This window comes from Maylandia zebra, linkage group LG8 (assembly GCF_041146795.1).
Source record: "Maylandia zebra isolate NMK-2024a linkage group LG8, Mzebra_GT3a, whole genome shotgun sequence".
NCBI classification, from domain to species: domain Eukaryota; kingdom Metazoa; phylum Chordata; class Actinopteri; order Cichliformes; family Cichlidae; genus Maylandia; species Maylandia zebra.
In genome coordinates, this window is record NC_135174.1 from 9,153,982 (window position 1) to 9,175,919 (window position 21,938).

General features: G+C 41.5%; 1 protein-coding gene across 5 annotated transcripts; it reads left to right on the forward strand.

Annotated features, from left to right (window-relative positions):
* Positions 1-93: 93 nt before the first annotated feature.
* kctd17 (potassium channel tetramerization domain containing 17) lies at positions 94-20,295 on the forward strand. Of its 5 annotated transcripts, none has more exons than XM_004557570.3 (7): positions 97-605; positions 9,299-9,407; positions 9,918-10,009; positions 10,662-10,805; positions 12,381-12,506; positions 12,980-13,112; positions 16,312-20,295. In XM_004557570.3, the coding sequence occupies exons 1-6, from the start codon at positions 249-251 to the stop codon at positions 13,070-13,072; spliced, it is 921 nt and encodes a 306-aa protein (XP_004557627.1). In that variant the 5' UTR covers positions 97-248; the 3' UTR covers positions 13,073-13,112; positions 16,312-20,295. The 5 variants fall into 5 exon arrangements, with proteins under 5 accessions (XP_004557630.1, XP_004557627.1, XP_004557626.1 ...); XM_004557569.3 differs by having other exon boundaries at positions 107-605; positions 10,659-10,805; XM_004557572.3 differs by having other exon boundaries at positions 109-605; positions 10,662-10,757.
* The last annotated feature ends 1,643 nt before the right edge of the window (positions 20,296-21,938 follow it).

Genomic DNA, 21,938 nt, shown 5'->3' on the forward strand with positions numbered 1-21,938 from the left:
AAATTTAACATTTTTAAAACTTGATTAGAAAATATTATTTTCTTCTGTAGCGGCCATTACAGCTTTTACTTTGAAAGTGTCTCTGGGACATAGTGTGGTTAACTTCCTGTAACTTAACCAGCTTGCTTTGAGTGGGTACTCTGGGGGCGGAGCATGCTCGGTTGGATAGCTGAGAGAAAAAGCCGAGGCAACAGTCCGGGGTCCACCGCGCTCGTATCTGGTCTGTGTCCAACTGCTTTTTTTCCTAAATGGCAACGACGGCAGAGGACCAGCGGGAACCGGCGGACGCCGCTGCACTGTCGACACACCACGGCTGCCACCACCACAACAGCAACAACAATAACAACAACAATAATAACAACAAAGACAGCGAGGCGGGAGAGAGCGCGACCTCTGCCACCGCCAGCTCGACAGAATCCGGCGGGACGGCGTCGCAGAGCATCAGTAACGGCTCGGTTATCAACCCTAACGGGGGGAACAACGGGAAGTGGGTTCGCCTCAACGTTGGCGGCACGGTGTTCCTCACGACGCGGCAGACGCTCCTCAAGGAGCAAACTTCGTTCCTGTACCGGCTGTGCCAGCAGCAGGACCTGCATTCGGACACGGTAAGCCCCGCCAGGACGCTTTAACCCCCGCTGAACGGTGCTTCGCTCCGGGCGAAACATAACTATTATTTTGTCACAGCAGCGGGTGAGCTGGGACTGCACCTCCTCCACTTATTTTCTTTGTGATGGTTTCAACGTCCTGTGAGCATTTAAGTTTGATAGTTACTTTGTCTCAGACGCTATTATTCTGGGTACTGGCAAGTGACATTGTGCCATATATCAGATTTCTATGAAAACGAATGTGGTGACAGTACATTACAATAGACGTTGCACACCATTCGTGTTGTGGCACGCAATTGTATTTGTTAAGAACAGAGACACTGGTGCGGTTTTTGATCTCTTGATAACACTCCTGCTATCTGCAGCGGCTTGAAGTTAACAACAGCTTAGATCGTTGAGGCATCTGTTAACACACGATTGGTTCGATTTATCTTAACAGGCTTACTGCTTTGGTCTAAAATGGCGATTATTTTCTATAAAATGCGTGTGCATCTGTTTCCATAAAGTACGGAATTGTATCCCATGATATCACTCCAACATGAGTACTGATTTCCCTAAAACTTGCATCTGTCCTCTCCCGGAAATCCACTCCTGCAGCTCCAAATAGGCATGGAGCAGCCCACTAACCAGGAGATATACGTGCAGTCTGAAGCACTTCCACTCTCCTGCTTTTCTTCATGTGAATGTTGCTTGGGTCAGATGGATGAACACGTGCCTCCTCTTCTGCAGGGAGCCACACAGTTGGTAGCTGTACAGCTGGCATCTTATGGGGAGGGTAAGAGAGAGGGAGAGTCTGGCTGTCACATGTAGACTGAAAGGACTTGAAAGACTCATGAATGATGCAGATTTCTATTATGCTGCATGGACTTTGATATGCATGAGTATGACAAAGGGTGGGGGGGGGAGGTCCTCCTCGTGAACCACAGCCCACTGTAAACTGATACAATGCTGCAGGCAGGTGAATACCTCCATGTTGCCAAAATTTCAGCTTTTCTGGAGAAAATAGGAGGGGGTGAGGAGTTGTCTGATCAGTGGTGTGTAATTTTATACTACAGTACATTAGGTAGCACAGCAGAGAGCTGGCAGGAAATAAAGCAGGTGGTAACGATTAATAAAAGACCTTGACTGAACACAAACCTGTGATGATACAATTACATGGTGAATGTGTTAAACTCATGGGCCAGCAGAGCACTCCAGAGATATTAATTAGTTATTCAAATTAGCAATTTAAAAGTAGGGTTGCAAATATTCAGTTAATCGGCTGACAGATGGATAAGCGTTTGTTTGGTTTTTCTTGTCACCACATCGCCATAGAATATAGGAAACTGCATAGGTTCTTTCTCACTTTTTAAATGATTTGATGTTTAATTGTGTAGGTCAATCTGTAAATCAATAATTTGTTGTAGCACTCCTTGAAATTTTATTTATTTTGTGAACCAATACATACAATTTCAGACAAATTACAACAATCCTGGGGCTAAAAATATACATTTTAATATATTCTTAGATTAGTCATTAAGGGTCATTGCTGACTTTGTGCTTAGTTTTGATTCATCAAAAAAACCCTCCTTGCGGCTCTTTTGGGTGATAGCAGATTGCTACAATTGCTGATAGTTTTTATGGAAGTTGCTGATTTGTCTGCAGACCCTCGCTAATTAACCACTGAGTAGCTGCTGTGAGCAACCATTCATCAACCAGCTGGGGAATTTTCGCTCAGTAACCTAGTATACCAGACCGTAACCGGGGATCGCCAACTGGTATCTAAGCCTATGTGAATGGGGCCTAACTGGTTTTAACCCCCCTTGCAGCTGTGGGGCACCTGCAAGCCATTATGCAATCTGCCTTCTGCCCAGCTTCTCCTTTCATGCCCTATCAGACTAAATGTGTATTTAGCGGGGTTTTGCCAGCTCTGTGCTGAGGTCTTGCTGCTCTTCTTGCCTCCAGCTTTCCATGTATGCACATGGCGGAAGGGCAGAGCCATGCTATCAAATACAAATTACTGCAGCTGGAAGTGGCGATCTCCTTTTGATTATAGTGGTCCCGACTGAATTGACTTTTTAGTCAGGAACAGCAGTGGACCAAAATAGAAAGAAATTCACCCTTCTAAAAGTACATGTCATGTTTCAGTTGAGAACATTGTGCACCTGCCAGTCAATTCCTGACCTTTAGAAAGGTTTATTTTAAGATTTTTTTTTCTCCTCTTTTCTTTTTTTGTGACTGTTACAGGAAAAACAGGAAATGCGGGAGAGCAGGGGAATTTTAGGCTGGTGTTTGAATCTTTAGTGGCTGCTCATAGTGTACGACTACATGTGGTATTCACCCCAGTCCCAAACTGTGACACAAATACTAAACCAGCGGGGAAAACTGCATCAAGTCATGCTTAGGATTAGAATCGAGCCTCCCTTTAAGATCAAGATGTGGCTTGATGATTTGCCACATCGCTTATGCTGTTATTATTATTACATGTGCAGTCACTGAAGCAGGTTACAAACTGAATATGCGACAGATCCAGAAATAACAATCGCAGAGGATTGAGTGGGATTGTGGTGCGCAGCAGTGATGACTGTTCCCCTGCTGCACCTCTGGGTGCTATGGAAAGAATATTCCTGTGTGACCTTCAGCTGTGACCTGACAGGAGGTTTCTCTGCGCTGCCTGATGACACACATGTAATCTCTCTTTCTGTGTCTCACAAATATTCAGACGCACACCAACACTCTCCTTCCTCCTCATTATTTTCTACCTCCCTGTATTATTTTCTTGTCCTCTCTGCATTCTCGCTCTTGGTAGTTGACTCACTTTGTTTTACATTCATGCTTTTTTTTTTTTTTTTTTTTTTTTGCTCGTGCCCTTTAATTTATGCATTGTATCACAAACTCTTGAATCTCAAACCACGGAGAAGAATACTTAAGTAAACTTCTTTTTCTTCTGATTACTACCCATTTGCTAGCAGCTCAAAAACAGGAACTGAGCTGTCAGTGAGACTCTGAATCCTCAACTGGGAGTTGGGAGCAAGAGGAGCGCGGTGGCGTAATGATCTGAGTCATTGTTTAATGTTTATACAGCAAAACATACTGCTCTATAGATGGACTTCACAGAGAGATGTGTTTCGGGGTATTATAAAGGCTTTGCCAGATCCGAGAAACGTATCATCTGTTGTCTGTCCTGAGTCCTTGTTTACTTAATCCATTATGTAAGTTAATACTGCAGTGATAACAAGAAATGTTTTTGTTTTATACCCAGGAACTCTTCATTTTCAAAGTCCAGAAAGAAACTGTAATTCCTGGAAGATTAAGGGCTCAACTCTAGTAGCCTAAAAATAAAAAAAGAGTTTGAGTAACCAGTAATTATTTGTGCTATTATTCCCAGAATTAAATGCGGGACAAATTGACGGACCTTGTGAATCAGTAATGCACTGATCTTAACAGCTAACTACATGAAAGAGGGAGCAGATTTGATGCACAGTTGGTCTGAAAATATCTGGCTCAATTTAGCCTCCTCTAAAACAAAATCTGCGTCTTTCTTTTTAAAGGAAGTGTTTAACAGTGAGTGCGCTTTGTTCCTCTCAGCTTGTCAAACTTCTTAAGACGTGAAAGTTGATATTGGAGACCAAACAAACAGACACTGCCTGCTAAAACTAGGTCACATCATCTCATCAGCTGACTGCAAATATCACACTTCTACAGTTTGGAGCAACACAGGCTATCCTTCGAGCGCTGCCTCACCATTTTTTGTGTGTGTGTCAGCATACTTTGTTAACTGGCCAACATCAAGCTGAAACGAGCCACCCCTCGAGTTAGTTACCACACAGAACATTGTAAATCCAAATCAGTTAAAAGCACTTCAGCCTGTGTTTCTTTTGCTCAAGAGAGGAGCTGATTTTTAGGTGCTGGACAATCCTCCCACCCCTCCCTCTCAGACGTTTGCATGTCTGCACTTAGGAGCTCCTGTCTGTCTTTTTTTTTTTTTTTTTTTTTTTTAAACCTCCACATAGACGCTTACAATCTGTCTCCGTGCGACTGTTTTAATGAGATTACTGGCACTTAAAATGCTCTACCTCCTCACCCAACCAAACCCAGGGCTCCCCTCCTTTATCCGTGTGGATGATCTCGCACCATCCCAAGCCAATTACACCATGGATGACTGGTTGTGGGCCATAACAACACAGCCAGGTTCTGTGGTTTAGGGATTATTTGCACGTACGCATGAAATTTTTTGTTAATTAAGTTTTTAACTTTATTAATTGTCCACAAAACCCATCTCATCCCACAGTGTCAACACAGCCTCCAAAAATGCTAGAGGCAAGGTTTTTGCTTCAGAGTTGTTTAAACTTGTAAATTTGAAAATGCACAAATTGAAGGCTGAGAACACAGTAAGAGGTTGGTGGGTGTTTTAACCATATCCCATGGCAGGATTTCACAACTTTCTTTGCTATTCCTGTTTCCTTAAACTTATTTGTATAATTAGATTGATACATATACAGGTAAAATAAGTCAGAGCTATAGGATGGGGCAGTGTTTTACATGCTTACAAATGTGTAGTTGGTGTTTGGGAAAGTTTGCAAAAAAAAAGGCACATGCGACCAAGCTTATTTTATGCCTCCCACACGAAAAGTGTCACTGGCACTTGAGAAGTCAGTAGTTTAGCTAGGCCGTCTTTGATCCCACAGACCATAAATTAGGCTGATCCGTAATTAGAAATCACCCTTATTTCTAGAGTTTTATCACAACTCCTGCCCCCATTCATATCAGAATTTCATAGACAGGCTAAAAATGAATGTGTTATCTCTTATTTTCACCAAGACTGAGGATTACTAATAGTATTAATAATACTTAGTAATACTTAATAGTTTCAACTGCACAGATATTATAGCAGCAATACAAGGAGTACAGTGTAGAAAAAGAAACTGGACTTGCTGTGAGACTCTGTATGCTAGCATATACTGAGATGCACTGATAGCCTGGCATACCTGAAAAATGCATTAGGTCACAACTTTTTGGAAAAATAAACCTTTCAGTATTTTTAACACTGAGATACAGGTAGGAGTAGGGATGGGTATCGTTTAGATTTTATCCGATACCGGTGCCAACCCGGTACTTTTGAAATGGTGCCGGTGCTTAAATGGTGCTGAACCAATGCTTAAAGAATGGAGAACACAAACTTTGTCCAAAAACCTCTCATGTTTAGCTGGGGTTTTTTGTAAAAAGATAACAATGCTAGCCTTTTCTGCAGCTATAGAGCTTATATGGTATCACTCTATCAAACAAGAAGACAGCCGCATGTAACTACGACCGTGTTTGCTAGTTCACCTTACGTGCATTATTTTAATAACGTGTTTAGCCTGTGGCGATCGTGGCTCAAGAGTTGGGAGTTCGCCTTGCAATCGGAAGGTTGCCGGTTCAAGCCCCGGCTTGGACAGTCTCGGTCGTTGTGTTCTTGGGCAAGACACTTCACCCGTTGCCTTCTGGTGGTGGTCAGAGGGCTCGGTGGCGCCAGTGTCCGGCAGCCTCGCCTCTGTCAGTGCGCCCCAGGGTGGCTGTGGCTACAATGTAGCTTGCCGTCACCAGTGTGTGAATGGGTGGATGACTGGATATGTAAAGCGCTTTGAGGTCCTTAAGGACTAGAAAAGCGCTATACAAATACAGGCCATTTACCATTTACTCAACGTAAATTACACACGAACAACATTAAGCTACTCACGCAGAGAAGAACGGCTGCTGCTGCCATCATCATCCGTCATCATTTCTGCTACACTGGCAGGGCTAGGGGCCAGGACTCTCCTCTTCGGGCTCTTGGGGGATGTTGCTAACTCCGGGTCCGATAACAGGCACCACACCCGCAGTATGTGCTCGGTCTTGCAGCAAGCTGTCAAATACGGTGTATTTCTTGGCTTTAAAAAAACACTATGCGTCGCCAGGTGTTTCATCAGATTCGAGGTGTTACCTCCTTTGCACAGTATCACCTTAAAGCACTTGTTGCAGGCTGCTGAGTTTGCATCTTTTGATGTGAAGTACAGCCAGACTTTTGACCGCTTCGCATTTGGGCGTTTTTAATCTGTAGCTCTAAAAGAATGTACGTACCTACCGTTTATGTCAGAACCAATACCGGTACCCATCCCTAGTTAGGAGGTAATTGTTGTGCGCATGTTTTAAAAGGTGAATGGGGTTTTGTTAGATTATAGGCGATGGGCTACTGGACGTCCTTACCGCTACAGGGAAGTGTTATAGAGTCGCATCCTATTTCCCTGAACAAATGTTGTGTAAACCATTAACTCATCAACTAATGAGTACCTAAATGTCATAACTGTTGATTCCCTCCCTTTGAGTCTGTTGGACTTCCCACAATAATGAAACTGAGAAAGTGACCTCTCATAAAAAAGGCCATTTTTAAAATTTTGTTATTTCTGTACTTTATTCATACTCATTTTAGCTCAGTGTGAGAGTCCCTGCTATTGTTTCTGCTGTGATCCTCTGCTTACTGTTTCATTGTGTGTAACATGGTGAAACTAATACACACAGAGTGGAGCAGAACATGAGGTGAAGTAAAGAGAAACTCATTCTAGTTTTTCATAATGCGTTATGCAACTGTAATAAACAATTGCTATAAACGCTTAAGACATAAGGATCAAATGTCTGAAAGCTAAACTAAAATGCCTGTTTTGCTCCGCCAATGAAAAATAGCGCACCCAGGCAATTCAGTGTAATTTACATTAGCATGGACTGATAGTCATGACTGGATTTATTTTGCTTGTTTGGTTCTTATGTACACAACGTTTTTGGTTGTAAATGAAGTGCAAAGGGAAATGTGCTAATTTGGTTTTCTCTGAGGTGCTGGTGCTTTAGTTTGGCATCCAGTCAGTAGATAGAGAGAGATCACCTGTATAGTAAGAGTAATAATACTAAAAATCAACCAATAGCAGATGGAGAAAGACAGCAAGACTCAAGTGATGGCTGTGACACAATTCAGAAAGCTTTCCCCTCGTGTTGTTATGGCCACACTGTCAAGTCAAGTCACGTCGATGAGGCGTCAGTTTGTCCTCCACTGCAGCTCTGCTCATTTAGGATGTCGAGTGTGTCTGTATGTACCTATGTTTATGCCCGGAGCTGCAGTCTCAGCTTTTTCACGCTCTAATCACTGTTTTTCAGTACAAACGCATACTCTCCTAACATGCACTCAGTTTATACACGGTGCCTCTTGGTCTTCAACTCTGATCTCTGCTTTCTTGCTCACATACACAAATGTGTAAAACCCATATGTCTTATTCATCCATGTCTGTGACAGTGTCCACCTGTTTCTTTGAACCTTCTTTAATACAAAGAAATTTCCTTTACCTCCTATTTCCAAACCAGGGTATTTTTCTTGTTTGTTTGTTTTTCTCATAGCATTTTTTTTTTTTTTTTAATCTTTTGTCCTCTACTGATCTTTTGTTGTCCTCCTACCCCCCCTGTTTTTCATCTAATCCATCCCCACCTCCTTCCATCCTACAGAGTGCTCTGAGGAGTACACTGGTGTTTACACTCCTCACTCTCCGTTTTCAGCAAATGCTACTATAACAGAGCTAGAGCTTAACCAGCAGTGCTGCTGTTTCTGAGGGTTTTTTGTTTGTAGTAGTAGCAGAAGCAACAATATTGCTGACCATATAACTTACTCTTATAGTGGGCTGTGTTGTGCATGTGCATGCAGAACACGCAAATAAAAGTGCTAACATCCATCTGCACAAGATGCTGCTACAGGCCAAGATTGTTACTGCTTGAGCAGGCAGTCAGAAAAAGAATCAGTCATGTGACTGGAGCATGTTCTCATTATCTAGCTGGATATCTTCCTGCTCATTGACTTACTGCATTAACTGTCCTTTCAGTCTATATATGGAGACGCAGAATAGCTCTGTATATAGCACCAGCCAAATGCTGGTATATGGTTAAATCTGTAGAAAAGCTAACTCTGATGTACTCTCTCTTATCAAGAGATAATGGTTTGTTTTTTGGGCTGAGGAATTCGGCATTTGAAAATCATATAATTTCCAACAAGTCCCGCCCCTTTTCCCCTTAATTTATATGCCTTTGCCTGTATCTCCTATTGGCATGTTTTTGAACTCCTCCAGCAGTGGCTCTTTTATGAACTCGACTCTAAAGGGCGATGTGCTTCAAGCATTCATTATGGAGAAGAGCACAGGCAGGATGAGCGTATATGTGTAGGGATAGGAGTCATGACATAACAACCAGGCAAGCTTGTCACATGTAGCCTGGAGATGCAAGTGAAGTAGGCTGTTGACACACATGAGCACACAGTTTACGCTGACTTTCAGTAACCAGTAGGTTTTTTTTTTTTTGTTTTGTTTTGTTCCCATGTAAAAACAGCTGTTGTTACCAGAGTAAATCTGAGTTCAGTCCACACAGTGTGGAGCGCACAGTGGAACAGACACGCACACACGAAGTGAAACCAAGAGAAGAGGTGAATAAAGAAAGTAGCACAAGCGTGAACAGTAGTAAAACACAAGCAACAAACAAGAGTGACTGCAGACAGTTCTTGAGCAACATGTCACCATCTACATTGCTTCAGATAGAATCACATGCACAAATGCAAAATAAAAACTCCACACTTCATAACATGAGGAAATGTGTTATGAAGGCTGTAAAAATGCAGTAATGATATAATGGACTGTCCTCTGTCTGTCTCTGACTCTTTTCTGTAACAGGATGAGACTGGAGCTTATGTAATTGATAGGGATCCTACCTACTTTGGCCCCATCCTCAACTACTTGCGGCATGGCAAACTGGTCTACAACAAGGAGCTCGCTGAAGAAGGTCTGCATGATTGTCTTATTTGCTTGCCAGTAGAAATAAGAATAATACTAGCACGTTTGTTGCAGTATGATGCAATCTTTCCCTGATGCCTTTCTTTTGCTTTTGTGTTTTTAATTGAATTTGTGCACTTTATATGAAGATTTGGTATGTCTGAAGAATGTATAAGTCTTCTACTGAGGTAGCTAAAATCAGTTAATGAATAATTAAGAAATGGTTGACAGTAATGGTTAACAGATGGCCAGGACTAATAATCAATAGTAGAGTGATGTGGTTAAATATATGTTCTATAAAGGACAAAAGTAGAATTAAAAATTGTTAGCTTAAAGGAGTATACAGTGGTTGAAATATGAATGATGTTTAGCTGAATATTAAACAATAATATTTAAAGAATATTCTGTTTACTTGGACTGGTTTGCAACATGATTAGGGTGCAGCTGAGGTCATCTGGCGTGGAAATGTTGCACTACAGTGTCACACAGCAGCTGAGTTGAGTGTTTCTTCTGTGACCAGGTGTCCTGGAGGAGGCCGAATTTTACAACATCACCCCGCTCATCAAACTGATTAAAGAGAGGATCGTAGAGAGAGACTCCAAAGCCACACAGGTAAACGCACAACCTGTCAACAGTGAATCACTGAGCTTCCAACTATAAAACGCAGTATATCACATTTATGTTGATTGTATTATTACTCTTGAAACATATAATATTTACTGTATTTAGCTGTTCTGACATGTCCTGTGCTAAATATTGCAGTATTGTTTAGAGTCATAGGATATAGACGTTTGAGCGTTTCAGTGCTTCAGCCTTTATTAATGATTTTGTTCCCCCGGGTGCTTCTATAAAGAGGCCGCTGCTGTACATCAGCCTTCTCTCTTCTTTCTTTGCTTTTCTCGGGATGGTTGGACTCACTCTTATATAATCCTTCTGCCCTCTCGAACATACTCCCACTCTCCCCTTATCCTACTGTTCTTTACTGGACTCACTGCTCGTGTTTGCCTAGCAGGGTTAAATATTGTGCAGAAATATGAAAATAGTGGTGCTGGCTTTTAAACTGCCCAAATAGGATTTGGTAATCCAGAGCGTTGAATGTTATGCAATATGAAATGACTGCACCTTATTGGAAAATTCATAGAATTCAGTCTAGCAGTGTCAGTATTTACTTCCCTTTTTGTATCTCTGGAAATGGTTGCACCTTCCTTTTCATTCATTTCCTGCATCGTCAACTCTTTCCTCTCTCATCCTTTTATACTAGCAGGTGCCCCCCAAGCATGTCTACCGAGTTTTGCAGTGCCAGGAGGAGGAGCTGACTCAGATGGTCTCCACGATGTCGGACGGCTGGAAGTTTGAGCAGGTCAGCGTGCGCACCTGCAGAAAGCCCCGCACCGGACTGCTCTGGACTGTGGGTTGGACTCACGCTGCTGCTGACCCTTTAACCGTGACCCTTGGTCTAACCCCTCGGTCCTGACCCGAGCCTTGCTGTTTGCATTCCCAATCTGAACTTTCCATTAAATCCTAGATTATGCCCTTAGTCTAGTTCTTGATTTGCTGGCCTAATGTTACAGTGACACTAGAGAAAACGGTGGTTGGAGACAACAGCACATGCAAAATAATTACATCCATGTGCCATCAACTGGCAATCTTGTGGAGTTTGAAATGGTTGCTTGGAAGCTGGGGACCAGGTCTCCAAATACTTCCTTCGAAGTCAACCTTCTATCAGTCTGCTGTGAATTTGTGATTGAATAGGGTGAAGTTGGCAATTATGTATCATCCGTTTGTGATAATATGGCAAATAACTGTGACAAATCAGTGGAAATCATAAATTTGTGTCCAACTCCTGCAAAGCTATTGCTGTGCATACAGAAATCCACAATAAATAGAAATTCATAGTAACTACTTGCATTCAGAGTCTAACCAGAACCACACAGATTAGAAAAGAAATTCAGAAGTTCCTCCATAAATGGAAGCGTAGTTGCTCCAGGATGAGAGTTTAACTGCAGGATGACAGGCACTCAGCAACATCGCATTAATGTAGGAATAACCAAATTACATCAAGTTTAGTTAAGTCCCCGTCTGGCAAATAGACTCATCAGAACTAAGTTGCACTCATCAGTTCAGACCGACAGACTGATTGCGATGTTTTGGCAATCTGTCTGCCTTTTATAAATTACACAGCAGTTATTTGCAGACATCTGAGCGCGATTGCAGTCGGTCCGTGTCGGACCACGACTATTTAAAGACACCTATGGGGACCAGACAACGCTTAGTCCCCACACCTACTTACATTTGGTCGCTGAATTTGATGCAGTCACTGGGCAACCTTTTTTGTCGCCTATTTGAAAGGAGGTTGCCATTTAATTTGTACTCTAGCGTGACTGAGCCATTAAACAGCCCCTTTAATCTAGTGAGTCCGTGTGAGTTAGTCCCAGAACCTGTAATCTTAAAGAAATCGTAAACTTTTATAGTTTTAAAATTATGATACTGATTTTGGAGAACCAGTTCTGTCAAATAAACACGCCTTCTTGTCTGTTGTAATGTCAGTCTGTTATTGGCCACATCTCCAAAGACGACCTGTTAATATGTTTAATACTTCTAGACTTCATGGCGTTAAACTGGCCAGCCTTTACAACACTGTAGGCTAAAAATCGCACACAGACCCTGTGTCCCTCCCCCACTCCTCTGCTTTAGCACTTGGCTCCCCTGCATGCTGCACAGCTATGATTTTCATATATTTTTCAGCAGAGCTGACCCGCAGTTGTTTTGCTGTTTCCACAAGTACACAGCGCTTGAATCTACTGCTGCGTCCTCCCCCGTCCCCCAGCCATGCATGAGCAAAAGCAACCTTCCTTAGCTGTAGTATGGGATCTCCACTTTCTGTCTCCTGTGCTGGAAGTCCCCATGATACTCACTGTGTGTCTTTGTCTCTGTCCCTCTCTGCTCTGTATTTCTCTCTGCATCTGCGTCTCTTTCTTTCTAGATGGTGAACATCGGCTCGTCGTACAGCTATGGAACAGAGGATCAGGCTGAATTCCTGTGCGTCGTATCAAAGGAGCTCCACACGGCCGGATCTGGGCTGGGAACAGAGCAGAGTCACAAAACCAAGGTGAGTCTCGATATTTTGCATGAACACACAAGTATATTTCAAAATACACTATGGGGAGAAGCTGCTAAGCTGTGTGTTAGCTGTGTTCGTATGTGTGTATTTCTGCTTTGTTGCGCGATGTGTGAAAGAGTAGAGGTCTCTCAGCTCATTAAAGGTGATATGAGTGTGCTTTGATCCTGCGCCTCTCCACTCAAAGCTCCAAATGTCACTCCCCTCAAAATGTCATTCACAAACACATTCACTCCATCATTCACACAGCTCTGCCTTTCATTCCTGCAGTTCTCAATCATTACTGTATTGGTTCTTCCTCCTTCATGTGGATATATTAATATATATCTGTGTCTGTTTTTTGCCTCTCACTGTCCACTCACTGACACTCATCCGTGTGCTCATTTTTGTCATTTTTCTGTCGCGTTTTTTTTTTTTCTTTTCCCCTTTTGTATTTTCTCCTCCTTCCTTCATGCTGAATGAAGCCCACAGAGATGCAGGAGGAGGAAGCGGCGAAGGAGGAGGAGGAGGAAGAGGGGGGGAGAGATACCACACCAAATGAGTGGCTTAGAGAATGAGGGAGTCATGTTTCTTTGTTCCAAAGAGATGCCTGACTGGGTGAGGAACTGTGCAAAAGATGTGCTAGTGGGTAGATGTAGTGGATTTTAGTGTGTGTGTGTGTGTGTCTATATGTCTGTGATGTCTGTGAGAAATATAGAAGAGGTTTCATGGCACAGCATTGAGTATGGCCTTACAGTTGCCTTTCTGTTTCAGTCTGAAGCTCTTTCTTCATTGAGTCAGTCCCATGTTAAAATGACCAAATGTAGTTGTGCATGTGGTTAAAGTAGAGCTGGGCGATAGAACGATAACGATATGTATCGCGATATAACCTTTTCTCGATAGAAAAATTAAACTATCGCGATAGACCTCGCCGCTCTTGTCCTCTTAAAAAAACAAAACAAAAAAAACAAAAAAAAAAACAGCCAATCCAAATTACGTAGCGCAGAGCCGAACCAATCACAGCCGCAGCGTCACGTCACGTGACTTGTTACGTACAGCACAAGTGCCAAGCCGCACATGTGTATTTGTTTGGGAAGCAGCCAGCCACCGTACCGCCCGGGTAATGGAGGAAATGAGTGTGCCGACTAGAGAAATCAACCGAGCGTGACCGAAGGTTACCGAAGAGAAAACAGATGATGGTTCCAATGCCGGAGAGATTGTCGAACGGAAGAGCCACAGAAGTTCCGTAGTGTGAAGGTATTTCGGCTATTTCAAGTCTGACAAAAAACAGAGTAGCGTGCACTGTAAATTGTGCCGAAAGCAAGTCTGGAAATACAATAAACTGGTGCATGCGCTACGTCCACACGTACCCGGGTATTTTTGAAAACGCAGATTTTTCTATGCGTTTGCATCTTTCGTCCACACGTAAACGGCGTTTTTGGTCACTGAAAACGAAGATTTTTGAAAACTCCGTTTTTGCATTTACGTGTGGACTAGAAAAACGGAGAAAACGCAGCGTCAAAGGTGTGCGCATTTTTTGACGTCACACTGTGCGCCACGTTATTGTTTCGGTGAAATGAATTTCTACAATACTGTTACTGTTAATTCTACTCTCTGCAGTGTTTAAATGCTTACATATACACACAGTTACTGTCCCTCCACACATACGACTCGGTTCTGCTTCTATGCCCCAGCTTTGTTTACTTTTTCCCACCGAGGCTTCTAGACTTCTGATTGGCCAACATTTCTGCACGGTTAGGAATCTAGCGCCACCTGCTGCTTTGGCATGTTCATAGCAGCGTTTTCCTTCATTTCTGCCTTTATGTGTGGACGGGATTATTTTTTTTTAAAACGAAAACGGAAAATCTCCGTTTTCAAAAATACCCGTGTACGTGTGGACGTAGCCTCAGTCTCTGACTGGAAGCGCTGATTCATCATTCGGCTTTTGTCAGACTAAAGTAACTGTTAAAACTGTTTGAAAAGCTAAGCTATACAACAAGGAGAGATTGAGAATTTCCTTTTAGTTCTCAGTTTATTTGATATTGACAAAAGTTAGTCAGTTTTGTCTGTTCTTCTGTAAAACAAACTAAGATTTATTTTTAGAATTAATATTTTGTTTCTAAGTGGAATTGACAATTTAGCCTGTTTCGTTTGTTCTATTTTGAAACTTAAACGCTTTAGCGGCTGCCTTTTGTGTAGTTTGCAATATTTGCCTTTATTTATCTGAAAAAGTCTCATGTTCCTTAAGTACATCTACCCTGTTGAACTTATTATGGGAAATAAATATTTAAATAAAAACAAGCTGCTGATTATTTCACATTTTACTTGTGAGCAACGGCACATTTAAATCTTACAAATATAGTTATTTGGCTTATATCGTGATAGATATTGTTATCGCCTGAAATGAAAAAAAAATATCGTGATATGAAAAAATCTTATATCGCCCAGCTCTAGGTCAAAGTGAATGTTGCATTTAGATTACTGGTTGAAAACTGTAAGGTTGCAATGATTGTAACACATTAAAAAACATGGGCAAAATATAACACATGCATAATCGCTAATCATGATTTGGACCATAAACAACAAAAATAAACTCTTACTTTGACTAGGATGGAGGCCTTGTGCTCATAACCAACATGAGCACAGGACCAGTTAACTTGTATTATATTTTTAGGATAATTATAAGTTATTTACACCATTGCACAATTGCTATTGGTCCTATATTTACAGATATGCTTGTTATACCAGCATGCAAAATGTGCTCTTAAAGTAACATGCCAGTAGTGTCCCTGCAGCTAACGACAAGAACGAAGCGATTTCCTCTTTATCTGCAAGTTTACCCCTTAACTGTAAAAAGGCTGATGGGGTGAACACGATAACTTAGACTTTTCGAATGAATACTAGTAAATATGTCAGAGGAGTTCAAATCTCAGTGAGGTCAGGGTCAGAGGTCAAGTTTTTTGAAAATCTTGTGAACACGATAACTCGCGAAGGTAGTCCCCTGGGATTTGGTGTAGCACTGTGTCAGTATTTTTTTAATTCATGCACTGATGTTTTGTGTATAACATTTAAAGTAACCAGTATTATAATAATAATAATAGTTATTGTTATTGTTATTTATTAGTTTGTGTTAGCACTCGATCACCAATCACAGTGGTTAGCTGGTAATTTGACACAAATATGACCAGTTCTTGTTCAGAGAAAAAAAACAGCTGTGATCAAGATACCAAGACCATCTTTTATATGTAGTTATTTGTCACTGTGATTAAATGGAAAACAGATTTCGATAAAATGCATGTGTGTGAGAGAATGTGATGAATTTTGCTAATTGGCGCTTGGTTGGAAATGTCACTTTCCCCACACAGCCTCACATGTATCGATTGAGAGCTGCGTCTCTATGGGCTCTCATTGTCAATGCTGTGACATGGAATATCTCTGACCTTTCAGTGCAGCAATAGTCTTCAGATGTCCTTCCCAGTCTGTTCACATACATATACAGTGTCAGTGTAAAGTCACACACATGTGTAATTAACATTTGCACAATGCACAATTTAAAATTCAGTAAATATCAAAGCAGAAAACACACACTCGTATGTAGTAAGTAGCGAAGATGGCTGTGTTTGTTTTGTTGTTTCCAGTCATTATGCGTGATAGTTAAGTCACTTATTCTCAGTTGCTCAACATATTCATCATCATTGCCATCATTGCAGCCAAAACCATAGCTTAGATTGTTTGCAGTGACTGTAGATTTTATGTCTGCACTTTTCCAATCTCTAATGTCTGTTTTTGTTTTGTCGTTTTGTCTTTCATTTTGCAGCTTTTTCAAATCCACGGGTCCCGGATGTAGAAATCACGAGAATTTATTTTTCCTATGCTTGTCATGTTCTGTACATGGCATTTGTGTGTTTTTGTCCGTGGACAGTCAGCGCAATACGTAGCATTGTTGCCACTTCATTGACAAAATGCTGGTTAGTTTTAGCAAACATCCAAAAATGTCTAATATCACTGTTAACGCAATGGAGCAATACCATCTTAAAAAAAGAAAAAAGTGAAATCACCTTAATTTACAGACATGCTCATGTGTTGTGTCTGTGCAGATGTTATATTGCCAAGGGCAGTAGTGCAGCTTAGTAAATCATGACCAAAGAGCCATATTAGATCTGGCTGAACCAAGGTGCTGATTCTTAATATGACAGGAGAGAATTGGCCTCGTCTTGGTTAACCTGGGAGGAGCTGTCCCATCTGTGCTGCACAGGATTTGCATCATTTTATTTCCCAATGAAGCAGCTATCCCGGTGATTTATGCAATTGTTGCCCAGTCTTTGACCATCGACTCTGCTGAAGTCCTGACAGTATTTCATAGTTTGGTACGAGGTTTTCTCATGACAAAAAAAATCACCTTGGTTGTGAAGAAAACCTGCCAGCAGCTGCTGGACCACACAGAGCAAAAGTGTGTTAAATCACCCATATCAGCCTTATTTAAAGATGACTTCAAGCGTACTCAAGTAATTAAATCTTCACGAGCTCAACTCAAAGTCCACTAATTTGTTGCTCTCAGTCATTCAGGAGGGTGTGTGTTTGTGTGTTAGCATAGCCACTTCTTGGTTTGGACTGTGTAACTGAAGTAGGTCAAAAATGTGCTTGTGGGGACAATTTTACACGCTGCACTGGTGAAAACACAAACTGCTCTACATTGTTGCCCACAGACACACACACATGGGCGCGTATATACATATATCCCTTGTTTGTGCTGATGCATACCTGCATCACCTTGCACAACAGCAGTGTTGCTTCGGTCTGTTGCCATGGCTGGGATCCAGTTCCTGCTTTGGCCTCAACAGACTTGGAGACGTTGGTGTAGTCAGGAAAGGCTTAAAAAGCAGGCATGGAGGAGGAAGGGGGCAAGGATGAGTCTGGTGTACCACAGCTTTGTAATATTAGTGATCATATCCTGTTTTTAGTTCCAATAAAGGCCCCACAGCAAGCAGATCTGCTGCACTGCAGGTGTATGACTGAAAATAAAATGTCAAAGAAAGCCACGTGACTTTTAACAACCTCTGCTGTGAACATGCAAGAACCACACCACAGATCACATTTGGACTCATGCACGAGACTGTGGCCAATTTCCTTATAGCTCTAGGCATCACTCTGCAAATACACCACTCACATTTGGTGTTTATTAAATTTCAGGAGGTGCACTTAGTGAATGTTAGGGTGAAACCAAAAGGGTTATACATTAGTTATAAAACAGCAGGTTTTTAAAGCATGTAGATAAGAATTTAGAGTAGGTCTGTTATCCGGTTGTTCAGTCTGACATCACTAGCCGTGTCTGGGTCTAAACTCCGCTGCAGGTCCACATATCAAACGATCACTATGGCATTACTGAGAGTTGAAAAACTGTCTAAAGTCTTTCATCTTTAATAAAATGATCAGCGTTCTGCTCTACCAGGTGTAACAATTGAGTTTAACATCCAGGCATCCATGAAAATGAATTTATGACATTTAACGGAGTTAGAAGTTAGCAGGGAGTTAGCTCGCTAGCTTCTATCTAAATACAATATAGCATGTCCTGACTGCGGGGTTTTGGAAACAAATTAAAACGTACAGCTCTGCTATCACTTCCAGCATAAATGAAGACAGAAAACTAAACAGCAGTGACGTTTGTCGGGTTACTGAAGTTGGGCTAGCTGGTATATAATGATGTGCTAGGTGACCGCTAGCGACACAGCTATGTTAGCATAATATAAACAAGCTAACTTTTTTCCCACTCGATAAAAGTTACCGTGAGTGTTCTCGGTGGTCAGGAACAAATGTAATCGCATGGCAGGATGCTGTAAAAGGACCAAACTTCAGCCAGGAGAACAACTGAGATAATCCATCCACAATACGAGGTTAGTCATTCATATACTGCTGCATGGGCTGGGCTGTAGTTACATCCTAAGGTTTTAAAGACTGAGCTTAAATAAATGATTAGTGGTAATAAAAGCCGAGGGAGGTCAACAGGGATCACTGACTGTTTTAGGAGCTTTTTGAGATCAAATAGAAGAAAATACATAACATTAAACATGTTAACAACACAAAAGCCATATTAAACGCAGACTACTTTAGACCCGGAAGTAGGATTCATCGCGTCATCACTGAACAACCGGATAGTCCAACATCACGCTGTAGCTTATAAGAAAACACTTACTTGAACAGATGCTAACATTAAAATGCAACTCAGCACTTCTTGGATGCATAAATAAGTACATTTGTGGAGTAAGTGATGTAAGTTATTGGTCTGTTTTCAGCCTCAAATTAAGATTTGGTGCGCTTCTCAGATTGAACGCAAGCCCAGAGGGATTATTTCTGCCTCTGAGACTACAGCAGCCGTGTTAAGCATCGTCTGCCTGCAGCTTTAGTCTCACCTCCTGCTGTTTAGCTCCTACAGCACACCTACTGACCAGCAACACACAGCCAACAAGTGTGCAGGGGTCACAAATTTGAGACAATCGAGAAATAAGATCGTGGTCGGCAACCTTTTTTTTTTTTTTTTTTTTTTTTTTTTTTTTTTTCCCCCTTCCCCTCTATCCCCTAACATTTTGATAATAAAATCAATTTAACATAAAAAAAAAAATAAATGGGATGTAAATACAATATTCCATGTTTGTTTTCCATTTATAGCACTGATCAGAAAACATATCCTCAACCTGTGGGATCCTCCCGATCCCTAATTAGGAGGATTAGCAGAACACGGTAAATGTTAAATGTGTAGTTAGCCTGCAGTTACTGCGTACGATACTCATAACAGTGATATTGACAGAACAGAGAAGACCAAAAGATTTCATTTCTTCGGCTTTTTTTTTTCCTCTTCTCTTTGTGGCTTTTAATTCATTCAGTGCCTTGAGTTCAAGCAGCAAAACAGACATGTCAGCATGATCGTAGCTGTTATTCCATGCGTTTTTAAGTGGCTGCTTTTAATATTTTACAGTAGATGGTTTACAATCTCACTTTTTGTTTTTACTTTGTCTTCTCGTGCATTTACTGAGGTGTTCCTGTAGAGATAAAGAGTAAGTGTGCACACCAAACAGCTGCATGCATGAGGTGAAGCTGGTTTAAGATGTTTTGTATAAAAAGCACCACCTTTTTTTAATTGTTTTGTAAGTTTTGATGTCTAATTTATTCTTAGACTTTCTTTTTGAATATTACATTGTAAGAATTTGGCCGTTTGTTTTTAGATGCGTGTGGGGGGGTACTTTTGCTCGTTTCTACTTGAAGAATAGTGTTTCTGTTTCACTGTCCTGACGATCTCAAACAGCACATACTGTATAATCAGCAGGTTTACTGATTCCAAGTTTTTCGTCTTGGCTCACTTAAATGTATAAACCTCCATTTGCATGTCCTGTTACAGTACCCTGTTTGTTTTTTGCTTGATCCCTCACTTCATTTTTGCTGTACAATTAGTACTTAATGTGTAAACACAGCAGAGCTCTTTCATTAGCCTGTGCAAAAAAACCAAACATCTGTCATCGTCAAATCGGGATAGAAAAACATTTCTCTCTGATGCTGGAGATTCTTTCATCTGCTGTCTGTAGAGCCACTTTACTGTCTGTGAGCATGAAACGGATCCATGTGTGACGCATGAATCGTACGGGCTTCAGGAATCAGTGTTTGGATAGTTTCAAAACTGGACTTCATGCGGTCCTGAACATATGACATCTTCAACAGAGTGAAAGGAAAATGTACTTTTTTTTTTTTTAAATTTAATGTAAATGAATGTCAGCATTGTCAACAAAAATAAACATTTGGTTTAAGGTACAAAGTCTTTGTTTTGTTTTTTTGCCCTGATCACAATGAGCCCACTGTGCACTGCTTTCTATACCAGCGGTCCCTAGCCCCCGGTCCCTAGCCCCCGGTCCACGAGCGAGAGTTGAGGCTCAGGAGTGAAATTGATGGTTTTCAGGGTTTTTATCGTTAACTCTGTTTCCCTGGGTCTTTTCCCTTGTGTTATGAATACATTTTCTATATATTTTCATGCACTCTATATTTGTTTTGTAGTTGTCTTATTTTGAAAGACATGTTTTTGTGCGTTACCATAGCGACCAGAGAGGAGGATGGTCGCCGAAGGCTGTCCAAATTCGTTGACTCTCCGAATGTCCTTCGTGGCCCACCATATCCCAGAATTCATGGTGGGCCAAACTGCAGTTCGCAGCCGCTACTAAGTTTTAAAATTACTCTTATTAATCTTTCTGGGTCACAAAATAAACTTTTAACATATTTTCAGGTGAGAACTTCAAATATCTGCTCGGTTTATCAAGATATCGCATATTTGCAAAAGTGCTTCGACGTTTTCGGAGACGTCTGTTACCCACCAGCTCGATAGCTAGCCGAGAGCTCGAGGATCACTAGAGCCGCCGAGAATGGCACAACTCCCGGCACATTAGTTTCAGATCACCGCGGGCTTTCGCTACTCAGGTTAAACGTAATAAGTCACTTAGACAACCTAAAAATGTTATTGTTTGGCTTTTTTCAGTGTTTTATTTGTTCGCGAGTAAATCGGTTTGGCTGAGATTAAAGTTATTAGATTAGATAAAATAAAACTTTATTCAGCTGTGTGAACACCAAGGAGGAACCCACCCGGGCGATTAATAAACGTCAAACAGAAAACTGATTAAACAGAAGTGCGAAATGGTCGAGAATTTACGCCAGTGTCCTGTTATATTTTAGATAGCAAGGAGCAGACAGCCGAGTTTATTAAACTCCACCGACACAGCAGTGACGCTAATCAGAAGGCTAGACCGTCCAATTTCACAGCAGTTTACTTCCGGCCTACCCGACCTCCTGAGGACCCGGCCTACGTAGACCGCGAAGGCCGGGTCCTCAGGAGGATGCAGCCCATGAATTTGGACACGACTGATGTTACTCTGTTGCGGCGCATTTCAGGAGGACGCTGCTAATAAAGTTACACAATTACACAGTGACTTCGCTTTCATTATTGTGTTTACAAAATACCAGTTTTTGTCTTGGTCGTATCATTTTATTTTGTTGTATTTATCTGCAACACCTTAAAGGCCGGTCCGAGAAAATACTGTCAGACATTAAACCGGTCCGTGGCGCAAAAAAGGTTGGGGACCGCTGCTCTATACAATAACAAAGGCACTTTTTCAAGGGCCTGCAGTGCAGCATCTTCCTCCCTGAGCTTCCTCAATACAGCCTCCTCTGCATGACATGAGATGTATACGGAGTCAAAAACTGGCCGTCATTTGGTTAAAGTAATAAATGCAGATGGTGCTGAGTTGTGACTTTTATAAGCATTGTCTATAGATATTTATGAGACCTATAATTTACTTACTGGCTGACAAATGTGGAAATAAATACACATTAAGCGCTGTACATAAATAGAATAACCCAGTTTTAAGCTAAGCAGCAGAAACAATGAACATTAATGACAAAAACAACAGGATA

Bases quoted from the DNA above. Each gene is read 5' to 3' on its own strand.
- kctd17 (XM_004557569.3), top strand. From the start codon at position 249: ATGGCAACGACGGCAGAGGACCAGCGGGAACCGGCGGACGCCGCTGCA. The intron at 9,408-9,917 runs GTCTGCATGATT...TTCTGTGACCAG, and splicing joins CAAGGAGCTCGCTGAAGAAG to GTGTCCTGGAGGAGGCCGAA. The intron at 12,507-12,979 runs GTGAGTCTCGAT...TGCTGAATGAAG, and splicing joins AGCAGAGTCACAAAACCAAG to CCCACAGAGATGCAGGAGGA.